This window comes from Rhinoderma darwinii, chromosome 2, assembly GCF_050947455.1.
Source record: "Rhinoderma darwinii isolate aRhiDar2 chromosome 2, aRhiDar2.hap1, whole genome shotgun sequence".
Lineage (NCBI taxonomy): Eukaryota > Metazoa > Chordata > Amphibia > Anura > Rhinodermatidae > Rhinoderma > Rhinoderma darwinii.
Window position 1 is genome coordinate 16,221,791 of NC_134688.1, and position 12,975 is coordinate 16,234,765.

General features: G+C 41.0%; 1 protein-coding gene across 11 annotated transcripts in view; it reads right to left on the bottom strand.

The window, feature by feature from the left end:
• Positions 1-12,975, bottom strand: part of DLG2 (discs large MAGUK scaffold protein 2) — a 1,355,189-nt gene that overhangs the window by 41,941 nt on the left and 1,300,273 nt on the right. For all 11 annotated transcript variants that reach the window (XM_075851406.1, XM_075851397.1, XM_075851403.1 and 8 more), the window contains one exon: positions 3,985-4,060. In XM_075851406.1, the coding sequence (XP_075707521.1) occupies positions 3,985-4,060 (76 nt within the window). The remainder of the gene's footprint in view (positions 1-3,984; positions 4,061-12,975) is intronic.

Consider the following 12,975-nt stretch of genomic DNA (forward strand, 5'->3'; position numbering starts at 1 on the left):
CTGTGAGAGATCAGTCTTGTACTTTGTCTGCCGAACTGGCAAGTGTGCGTGTCACTGCTACGGACAGTGTAAGAGCTGGGGAGCACTTGTACTGTCCGTAGCAGTGACACGCCCCCTTGCCAGTTCGGCAGAAGACTGATCTTGAAAGCTAAGGAGTGAGAGCGTGCGCGCGCACACACTCTCTGCTCTATCCTCGCTCTTGCTGTAACACTGTCCATATCTGATTGGATAGTGTCACAGCCATAGTAACACGCCCCTTTGCCAGTACACGCCACGTTGACAGTTCAGGGGGTTATTTAAATATCGGACGCCAAATATAACGGCACCGATATCTAAATAACGGAGGGAGCTAGAAAAAAAATGTAAAGTGCCCCAGGGTTTGTGCAGCCCTCCCCATTACATGCCGCACTCTTCTCTTTAAGATTATTACATATCATCTGACATATATTTCGACTTACCGACCATGGCTGAAGTGGCTTGGTGTTCTAGGTGATAAGATACCGGACAAGTTTCTCCATATGTTCATGAATCTGTGGCTGACCCCCACTTATCCATAAATCAAAATGGTATCTGCCTTTTTAGTTCATGTTATAATTGGCCCCACTGAGTTGCAGTAATCCCATCAGACTTAAGGTTCTATAACACGGCCTGATATGTGCTGTGAAAACCAGCGCTGATCAACGAGACAGCTTGTTAATTGGCGCTCGTTTGCTCCTTTCACAAGGAGCTATGTATGGGGACGAGCGCTCGTTACTCTGATCGTACGTCCCCATATATTTTCATCACGTCGGCAGGGAGATGCGCTGCCGACAATGATGATTTTTAATGCTGCCTAAAAGAGAAGATCAGCCGATGAACGAGCATTTGCTCGCTCATTGTCTGATCGTTGCCCTGTTTACACAATGATCGGGAATGAGCGATCATATGAACGCTCATTTGCCCAATCATTAGCCAGTGTAATAGTGCCTTTAGCCTCCTAGGTCTGCACAAAAACGTTCCCCCCCCCCCCAAAAAAAAAGGTATTTCACTGTATGTGGACTCTACAGTAGCCATGCTAAAAACTCTGTGTCTCGGCTGTGATTCAAGCTGCTCTTTATCTCTCTCGTAGCAGGAAGTCCCAGCAAGAACTCAAGTAGAAATCAGCAGCTAAAGTACATTAGCTGTGTGCCTCATAAGTTGAGAAAATTCTGTTAGAACTAATATTCACCCCTCTCCCCACACACACTATACAACTGGCTATCAGAGCATGATGGAAGTTCTAGTTTCCAAATACCTAGAGAACTACAGGTTGGTGGCCGTTGCTATACAAGTTTTAGTAGTTAGTGGACATTTCTGTAATGAGAAGAACAGTTGGGATTTTGATAGACCGGAGTCAGGGCTACTTCACTTTCTGATAAAGTTGACCCCAACTTACAAAAAAATTTCAAAAACTCCTCTTAAGTCACTGAAAATGAAGTGATTGATCAAGAGAACAATATATGCAACATGGGACGTCATTTGAGGATTGCTAACTGGGGGACTTGTACATTAAAAGAGGAAACAAAAATAAGGAGATGTGATCAGAAAACCATGGGCCTAGTCATAGAAATTTGAGTCACTTTTGATATAAGTTGATGGAAAAAATATAATAGTCCGTTATGAGGTTTAGAGATTTTGGCTATTTTACCAACTTCACTTGTCATGAAACTAGAGCCGATCATTCACTGACCAATTCCAATGAACAGGTCCGAAAAAGATTGTATAGGGGGAATGACATGTTTCAAAATCTCTGCGTAATGACTGGATCAACTCCCTTTTTTAAAGAAAAGGACTCTTGACATACCATAATGCCAGCTGCTCGCGGATGGGCAGATGTCTTACCGTCCATTGGTGTTTGCCAGCGTAACTATAGTTATAAGGTTTTTAATTCCATATTACAAAGGAACAACTTTCCCTCTGATCCTTTAATGAATCTCATGAAGACAACCCCTATTTAAAAAGCTGGCAAGATGGCAGGGTGCCGGTGTCTTCTATGGCAGCGGGGGCCTAATAAAGGCCCCCATGCCTGCCTATAGTTAATGCTTCTGGCATGGCCTAGCAGATGTCTGTCGTTTTACACAAACTGGCAGTAATAAACAGACGTATTGCAGTGCATTATAAAAGCGATCGGATGATCGCATGGTGAAGTCCCCTAGTGGGACAAATAAAAATTGAATAAAGTTAATAATAAATAAATAAAAATCCAAAGTGAAAAAAACTATTAAAAACCCACTTTTTCCCCTTACAAAATGCTTTATTATTAAAAAAATTAATTAAAAAAATGCACATATTTGGTATCACCGCGTCCATAACAACCCCAACTATAAAGTTATTACATTATTTAACCCGCACGGTGAACGCCGTAAAAAATAAAATAAAAAACAATGCTAGAATTGCTGTTTTCTTTGAATCCTGCATAAAAAGTGATCCAAAAGTCACAGCTACTCCAAAATGTTACCGATAACAAAAAAAGTTGTCCTGCAAAAAAAAAGCCCTCATACAGCTGCATCGACAGAAAAATAAAAAAGTTATGGCTCTGCAAATATGGAGACACAAAAACAAATAATTTTGAAAAACAAAGTGTTTTTACTGTGTAAAAGTAGCAAAACGTACAAAATCGATATAAATTTGGAATCGTTGCAATCGTAACAACCCGCTGAATAAAGTTATTGTGTTATTTATACCACACGGTAAACGGTGTAAATTTAGGACAAAAAAAGTGGCGAAATTGCTGTTTTTTTCTGTCCCCCCCAAAAAAAAGTTAATACAAGTTAATCAATAAATTATATGTACACCAAAATGGTGCTATTAAAAAATAAAACTTGTCCCGCAAAAAACAAGCCCTTTATATAGCTATGCGTATTTATACGCAAAAATAAAAAAGTTATAGCGCCTTGAATGAGACGATGGAAAAACCTAAAAAATTGCTTGGTCATTAAGGCCTAAAATAGGCTGGTCACTAAGGGGTTAAACTCCTTAAAATGTTTTCCTTTTTACACTCCTCTGTTGCTATGCAGCGCCTAGAACTGTTTGAGCTGTTGCCTAGCAACAAACCCAGAAAGAAGTGGGTGACAACATTTGTCCTGCTTAGGTCTGTGTGACTGACATGGTCTCTACTGGATGGAGGGGGTGAATACGGTTTCTGGTCTCAGAGGGGAAAAAAGGAAGATACAGGGTAAGTATTGTGATTTTTAGAAGGTAAATGGCGGGGGCTGGGAAAAACAAGGCAGACTGGCCAAAGAAATTCCATGTTTGTCGGTGGATCCTGTAGATCATGGGGGGCTCTTCTACGGGGGAATGCCAGAAAGTACATTGAAGGGGAAAACAAAGATCTGACAAACGAGGCAAATCTACAGCCAGATACAAAGCGTCAAAGTCTTTTTGACAAATCTACTAACACCCGTCACATCCAGTTTTGCCCTTTTTTTTTTTTTATAAAGTGCGTTCTGAAAAACAAAGATCCAATAAAATGTCTGTCACAACAATCACACTGTAGGATTAAATAGTTTCAGCTACAATCTGGGAGCTATTAATCAGCAGCGGAACGTAAAAAGCCAAATGCAATAAAAACAGCGGTGACGTTGGTCACGCCGGGCAGAAATACCCGTCTGTAGGGGAAATTAAATCACTCGCTGTTATATGGGGACATTGTAGAAAAATTGGATCTAGTCCTCAGGTCTCCTCCCCTCATGTCTGAAATTCTATTATATTACTATAGTGAAATTTGTAAAAACGTAATATAATTTTTTTTTATAGCAAATTATAATTATTTGTTATTTTTTGTCGCATTTATATATATATTTTTTTTATTCATTATTTTTCATTTTATTTATTACTTCTTTTTTATGATTTTATTTTTCTCCTATACAATTACTCCATGTTTTGCAATTGTTTTTTTTTTCTCCTGATTTAAAAAAGAAATAGACAATTTGACAAAAAAATTTAACGCCTTGATACGCAACTTACCCCTTTGGCATCGATCACTCCAGGCTTTGAGTTAAACTTTACAGTTTTCAATCTTGCCCGCTCTTTTCTTTCCACCCTGTAATAAAATCCAGGACGTGTTAGATAAATCTGTACCTTAAAGGGCCACTTACCCCAAAAGTATGCAGTATATAAACGTGCAGCAGTTCTATAAAGGTGAATATATAACACCTACCAACGTCTGAATCCCAAATCGGGAGACATTTAAAGCCTGTTTAGTCAGAAATGCCCCCAAAAACGCCCTTTTTAATACAAATTAGCATAAACACACCCCCTTTAAGCCCGATTCACTGGACTGTCCAATGAAAATCTACAAGTATGATACGGTATATGTTTCTAGCTAGGCACTTTTCCCTAATATTTTGTGTATTGACCCCTGTTTAACGCGGTTTGTCTGAATACCGCAACTGTCGACTGCTACATTTTCGTTATTAACCCCTGGCTTCCTGACAACATTGCCAACTTCTGAGCTGCCTGACCTGGCTTCATCCCTCTACCATGTTACCCTTCCCAGTACGCCTATTTAGACTTTCGTTTGTTGTTGCCCATGGCCACTAGATCTCCAATCCCTCTTATTTTTGGTCTGGTTCCCCATCAGATAACGTTATCCAGAGAATTAACCACCGGACCAGCTAAAAGGTACCTAAGTCCTGGGGCCAGCCGAGAACCTCAAAGACATAGGAAAGGGGGTGGTTAAGTGGAAATTGTGCCACCCGGTTGGTTCTTTTTCTGGGTATCACAGGAATCTGATCATTCCAATTAAAGTGTGAGGTAAATGAACAGAAGTCAGAATTTAGGCCCATTCAATACATAACTATACATATAAGACGAGAGCTAGATGACACCTGCGAAACTCAATTTACTTCATAAGATTTTTATGTCTTAAATCAAAGAAGTTTATTTTCCTCCATTACATAGGATTTTGTCGATGGGGGGGGGGGGGGGGTCAAAAAAGTTGGAGGTGCACGCGCGTAGACAGCCAAATAACTTCTAGAAAAATGGGACTGCAAATATTTCCCCCCTATAAACATATAAAAATGTCTTGCGATACAAACTGTTCAGTCATAACATTAGAACCCCCTGCCTAATATTGTGTAGTCGTCCTCGTGCAGCCAAAACAGCCCTAACCCGTTGAGGCCTGGACTCCACAAGGCGTCTGAAGGTTCCTGTGGCATCTGGCACTAATTAGCAGCGGATCCTTTAAGAGGTGCGGCCTCCAGGAATCGGACTTGTTTTTCCAGCACATCCCACTGATGATCGAACGGATTGAGATCTGGGGAATTTGGAGGCAAGTCAACACCTTGAACTCTTTGTCATGTTCCTCAGACCATTCCTGAACAAATTTTTCCGTTTTTCAGGGGGCAATATCCTGGTGAAAGAGGGCACTGCCATCAGGGAATACCATGAAGGGGGGAACTTGTCTGCCGCAATGTTTAGGTCGGTGGTACGTGGTCCCATCCACATGAATGCCAGAACCCAAGGTTTCCAGGCAGAACATTGCTCAGAGCATCACACGGTCTCCATCGGCTTTTCCTCTTCCCATAATGCATCCTGGTGACATCTCTTCCACAGGTAAGTGACGAACAAAGCAGCCAACCACCCACATGATGTAAAAGAACATGTGATTCATCAGAGGCCGCCTTCTTCCATTGCTCCATGGTCCAGTTCTGATACTCATGTGCCCATTATAGGCGCTTTCGGCGGTGGACCGGAGTCCGCATGGGCACTCTGACTGGTCTGCATCTACCTATATACAGCGAGCTGTGACGCTCTGCGTATTCTGACATCTTTCTGTAGTAACTCTTTCAGCCAATTGTTCCACAGTATCTATTTTGTGGGATCAGACCAGACTTGATAGCCTTCGCTCCCCACGTACATCAATGAGTCTTGGGTGCCCATAACCCTGTCGCTGGTTCACCGGTTGTCCTTCCTTGGACCACTTTTCGTACTAACCAAAATCACTCCACAAGACCGGACATTTTGGAGATGCTCTGACCCAGTCATCTAGACATCACAATTTTGCACTTGTCACAGTCGCTCGGATTCTTACACTTGCCCATATTTCCTCCTTCCAACACATGAACTTCAAGAACTGACTGATCACTTGTTGCCTAATATCCCCCCCCCCCCCTTGTCAGGCGCCATTGTAACCAGATCACCAATGTTATTGCCTTCACAAGTCACTGATTGTAATGTTATGGCTGACCAGTTTAGTCATTGGCCAAATATTGAACACATCACCCAGTCATGCAGTGCCCACATAGCACCATACGCTACCCACTTACCGCGCACACTACATACAGAGAGAGGCCAGACAATGGCAAACATTGTTTTAATATCTAAGGCATACTACATTGTGCAGACGGGCACACAATGCCAATAGAAAGTAAAAAATGAGAGGCAGACGTTGCCCATATACAGCCAGTGCCCACACAGTGCTATATATTGTGCCACAGTGCCCAGAGAGTGCCATACTTTGTCAAAATAGGGTCATACACTGTGGAGGGATAGTCAGATAGGAAAATGGAAATGCCCTCCTCTTTCTGAAGTGCCCCCATGCCACCAGACTGCAAGACCAGACCCTGCCTCGTCACATACGTTTTTTAAGCCCAAACTGTTTCTATCAATATTAATAGAGAGTAATAAAATCAGCCGTGATGGAGGAAGTTGTACAATGCGGCCGAATGTTTAATTGCTCCATTATGATAATAAGAACCCCGCACGAAAAGAAAAAAGAAACATCTGCGATAACATGAACAGGACGGGCTGCCGTGAGTCTTCAGGCTTGTAAAGCAATTAAAGGTCAATGAGATTTGCTTCAGTGGCGGTGCGGTCTGCGGTCTACTAGTGTCGTCTCTGGAAGAGCCGCGGGCGAAGATTCAATACACCGAGCGAAAGAGAAAAGTACAAAAATACAAGAAGATCCGGAAACATCAACCGATAGATCTCATTTATGTATCATAACCACATAACAGTCTATATATGTCACAACTCTCTGTATATCTATCTAATATTTTTCTATCTACGGATGTCGCCGTCTTTATCTTGACTCTGATAACTTGATGCAGCGCGATATCCCACAACAAAAACCATTAAAAAGTCAAGAAAACGGTTTCCTGCCACTGTATTTAATGCGTTAAAAGTCAAGATAAAGACGGCTACATCTGTATCTATCTATCTATCTATCTATCTATCTATCTATCTATCTATCTATCTATCTAGATAACAGCAATGGAAAACCCAGCAGCACCGGTGTACACTGGGTGCAAGCCTCAGGAACCAGACCTTGGTTCCACCTATGCAGACTTCAAAAAATAGGCAGCACTCCGTAGTATGGTGAAAAAAGTGAGGGTACTTTATTGCCCCATATGCGTGCAACGTTTCAGCTCTGTCCTCTAGAGCCTATTTTTTGAAGTCTATCTATCTATCTATCTATCTATCTATCTATCTATCTATCTATCTCATATCTATCTATCTATCTATCTATCTATCTATCTATCTATCTATCTATCTATCTATCTATCTATCTATCTATCTCATATCAAATTCAAATTCAAAGAAGCTTTATTGGCAGGACCAAATACATATTAGCATTGCCAAAGCAAGTAAGAAGTAAGGGAATGAGGGGTAGGAACTGAGGGCTTGGGGGATAGGGACACATTTAGGGTCGGGGTTATACAAGTCCATGGCATATCATGTCTCTCTCAGTTTATGGCATGCAGTGACATATTGTGCCGCTGTGCCCACTGTGGTTTCCTCTTCACCCAGCAGGATGTAGAGTTTCTCTTCCTCTTCCATGGAGCTGAAGTCCGGTAAGAGATCAGAGAGTTTCCTGAAGTGAGTGTCCCTTACTGCTGAGTATTTGGAGCAGTGTAGCAGGAAGTGGGTCTCATCCTCCACGGCCTCCTGGTCGCACTGTTGGCACAGTCGGCTCTCCCTGGGCTTGTAGGTTTGTCTGTGGCGCCCGGATTCGATGAGCAGGTTGTGGGCGCTCAGTCTGTAGCGGCTCAGGATCTGTCTGTCTCTGGGGTTTGGCAGTTTCTCCAGATATGGCGCCAGTTTATATTCCCGCTGTAGACTCCGGTATATTGTCAGTTTCTGGGATGTCTTTATGTCGTTCCTCCAGTCACTGATATATTCCTCTTGGTTCTCGTTTATTGTCTTCTTGATTTCGGCTTTTGTGAGGCCGCGCTGGGTGACATTTTCTTCAGGCCGGGTCAGGGTGAGATGTTCTGCGGGGCCTGGTTTACCTGGGACCCCTTGGTGTAGCAGGGCTTTATGGTGATAGGAACTTTGCCTGCTGCTGTGTAGATGGGCCCAGAATGATAGCGCCCTCTTCTGGATTGTGAGGTGTAGTGGGAATCTGCCCAGTTCTGCCCGACAGGCACTATTTGAGGTGCTCCGATGGACTTGGAGAAGGTGTTTGCAGAATTCTAGGTGGAAGATTTCTGTTGGGCTGGAATCCCACCTTGACCAGTCTGGGTATGTGTCCGGACCCCAGACTTCACTGGCATACAGGAGGATTGGAGAGATGATGGAGTCAAAGATTTTCAGCCAGACCGTCACTGGTGGTTTGAGATGATAGAGTTTTCTTCTGATGGCATAGAAGGTTTTGCACGCCTTGTCTTTCAGTATCTCTATGGCTTGTTTAAAGCTTCCTGATTGGTTGATTTCTAGGCCCAGGTAGGTGTACCTGTCGGTCGCTGTGAGTGTGGCGTTATTTAGTGTGAAGGTCGGGTGCCTGGGGGATTTTGAGTTTCTCTTCTGGAACACCATGATGTTGGTTTTCTTGGCATTGATGGGTAGTGCCCACGTGGAGCTGAATTTTTCTAGGATTTGCAGGTTGTCTTGGAGACCTTTCTCGGTTGGTGATAGTAACAGAAGGTCATCTGCATACAGCAGGAATTTCACCTGGGTGTCATGGAGGGTGAGACCTGGTGCTGAGGAGGATTCCAGAGCTGTGGCCAGTTCATTGATGTAGATGTTGAAGAGCGTTGGACTGAGGCTGCAGCCTTGTCTGACTCCTCGGCTCTGCTGGAAATCGGCCGTTCTTCTCCCGTTCACCTTCACGCTGCATCTGTTCTCTGTGTAGGAGCTTCTGATGACGTCATAGGTTTTACCTCCTATTCCGCTCTCCAGCAGTTTCAGGAATAGGCCCGGGTGCCACACTGAGTCAAATCTATCTATCTATCTATCTATCTATCTATCTATCTATCTATCTATCTATCTATCTATCTATCTATCTATCTATCTCATATCTATCTATCTATCTATCTATCTATCTATCTATCTATCTATCTATCTATCTATCTATCTATCTAATATCTATCTATCTATCTCATATCTATCTATCTATCTCATATCTATCTATCTCATATCTATCTATCTATCTATCTATCTATCTATCTATCTATCTATCTATCTATCTATCTATCTATCTATCTATCTATCTCATATCTATCTATCTATCTCATATCTATCTATCTATCTCATATCTATCTATCTCATATCTATCTATCTCATATCTATCTATCTATCTATCTATCTATCTATCTATCTATCTATCTATCTATCTATCTATCTATCTAATATCTATCTATCTATCTAATATCTATCTATCTATCTCATATCTATCTATCTATCTCATATCTATCTATCTCATATCTATCTATCTCATATCTATCTATCTATCTATCTATCTATCTATCTATCTATCTATCTCATATCTATCTATCTATCTCATATCTATCTATCTATCTCATATCTATCTATCTATCTATCTATCTATCTATCTATCTATCTATCTATCTATCTATCTAATATCTATCTAATATCTATCTCATATCTATCTATCTAATATCTATCTCATATCTATCTATCTATCTATCTATCTATCTATCTATCTATCTATCTATCTATCTCTCTATCTATCTATCTCATATCTATCTATCTATCTATCTATCTATCTCATATCTATCTATCTATCTATCTATCTCATATCTATCTATCTATCTATCTATCTATCTATCTATCTATCTCATATCTATCTATCTATCTATCTATCTATCTATCTATCTATCTATCTATCTATCTATCTATCTATCTCATATCTATCTATCTATCTATCTATCTATCTATCTATCTATCTATCTATCTATCTATCTATCTCATATCTATCTATCTATCTATCTATCTATCTATCTAATATCTATCTAATATCTATCTCATATCTATCTATCTATCTATCTATCTATCTATCTATCTATCTATCTATCTAATATCTATCTCATATCTATCTATCTATCTATCTATCTCATATCTATCTATCTATCTATCTATCTATCTATCTATCTATCTATCTATCTATCTATCTATCTATCTATCTCATATCTATCTATCTATCTATCTATCTCATATCTATCTATCTATCTCATATCTATCTATCTATCTATCTATCTATCTATCTATCTATCTATCTATCTCATATCTATCTATCTATCTCATATCTATCTATCTATCTCATATCTATCTATCTATCTATCTCATATCTATCTATCTCATATCTATCTATCTATCTATCTATCTATCTATCTATCTATCTATCTATCTATCTATCTAATATCTATCTATCTATCTAATATCTATCTATCTATCTATCTCATATCTATCTATCTATCTCATATCTATCTATCTCATATCTATCTATCTCATATCTATCTATCTATCTATCTATCTATCTATCTATCTATCTATCTATCTCATATCTATCTATCTATCTATCTATCTATCTATCTATCTATCTATCTCATATCTATCTATCTCATATCTATCTATCTATCTATCTATCTATCTATCTATCTCATATCTATCTATCTATCTCATATCTATCTATCTATCTATCTATCTATCTATCTATCTATCTATCTATCTATCTATCTAATATCTATCTCATATCTATCTATCTAATATCTATCTCATATCTATCTATCTATCTATCTATCTATCTATCTATCTATCTATCTCATATCTATCTATCTATCTATCTATCTATCTATCTATCTCATATCTATCTATCTAATATCTATCTCATATCTATCTCATATCTATCTATCTATCTATCTATCTATCTATCTATCTATCTAATATCTATCTATCTCATATCTATCTATCTCATATCTATCTATCTATCTATCTATCTATCTATCTATCTATCTATCTATCTATCTATCTATCTATCTCATATCTATCTATCTCATATCTATCTATCTATCTATCTATCTATCTATCTATCTATCTATCTATCTATCTATCTATCTATCTATCTAATATCTATCTATCTAAATTCAAATTCAAATTCAAAGAAGCTTTATTGGCAGGACCAAATACATATTAGCATTGCCAAAGCAAGTAAGAAGTAAGGGAATGAGGGATAGGGACTGAGGGATTGGGGGATAGGGACATATCTAGGGTCGGGGTTATACAAGTCCATGGCATATCATGTCTCTCTCAGTTTATGGCATGCAGTGACATATTGTGCCGCTGTGCCCACTGTGGTTTCCTCTTCACCCAGCAGGATGTAGAGTTTCTCTTGCTCTTCCATGGAGCTGAGGTCCGGTAAGAGATCAGAGAGTCTCCTGAAGTGAGTGTCCCTCACTGCTGAGTATTTGGAGCAGTGTAGCAGGAAGTGGGTCTCATCCTCCACGGCCTCCTGGTCGCACTGTTGGCACAGTCGGCTCTCCCTGGGCTTGTAGGTCTGTCTGTGGCGCCCGGATTCGATGAGCAGGTTGTGGGCGCTCAGTCTGTAGCGGCTCAGGATCTGTCTGTCTCTGGGGTTTGGCAGTTTCTCCAGATATGGCGCCAGTTTATATTCCCGCTGTAGACTCCGGTATATTGTCAGTTTCTGGGATGTCTTTATGTCGTTTCTCCAGTCACTGATATATTCCTCTTGGCCTTTGTTTATTGTCTTCTTGATTTCGGCTTTTGTGAGGCCGCGCTGGGTGACATTTTCTTCAGGCCGGGTCAGGGTGAGATGTTCTGGGGGGCCTGGTTTACCTGGGACCCCTTGGTGTAACAGGGCTTTATGGTGATAGGAACTTTGCCTGCTGCTGTGTAGATGGGCCCAGAATGATAGCGCCCTCTTCTGGATTGTGAGGTGTAGTGGGAATCTGCCCAGTTCTGCCCGACAGGCACTATTTGAGGTGCTCCGATGGACTTGGAGAAGGTGTTTGCAGAATTCTAGGTGGAAGATTTCTGTTGGGCTGGAATCCCACCTTGACCAGTCTGGGTATGTGTCCGGACCCCAGACTTCACTGGCATACAGGAGGATTGGGGAGATGATGGAGTCAAAGATTTTCAGCCAGACCGTCACTGGTGGTTTGAGATGATAGAGTTTTCGTCTGATGGCATAGAAGGTTTTGCACGCCTTGTCTTTCAGAATCTCTATGGCTTGTTTAAAGCTTCCTGATTGGTTGATTTCTAGGCCCAGGTAGGTGTACCTGTCGGTCGCTGTGATTGTGGCGTTATTTAGTGTGAAGGTCGGGTGCCTGGGGGATTTTGAGTTTCTCTTCTGGAACACCATGATGTTGGTTTTCTTGGCATTGATGGGTAGTGCCCACGTGGAGCTGAATTTTTCTAGGATTTGCAGGTTGTCTTGGAGACCTTTCTCGGTTGGTGATAGTAACAGAAGGTCATCTGCATACAGCAGGAATTTCACCTGGGTGTCATGGAGGGTGAGACCTGGTGCTGAGGAGGATTCCAGAGCTGTGGCCAGTTCATTGATGTAGATGTTGAAGAGCGTTGGACTGAGGCTGCAGCCTTGTCTGACTCCTCGGCTCTGCTGGAAATCAGCCGTTCTTCTCCCGTTCACCTTCACGCTGCATCTGTTCTCTGTGTAGGAGCTTCTGATGACGTCATAGGTTTTACCTCCTATTCCGCTCTCCAGCAGTTTCAGGAATAGGCCCGGGTGCCACACTG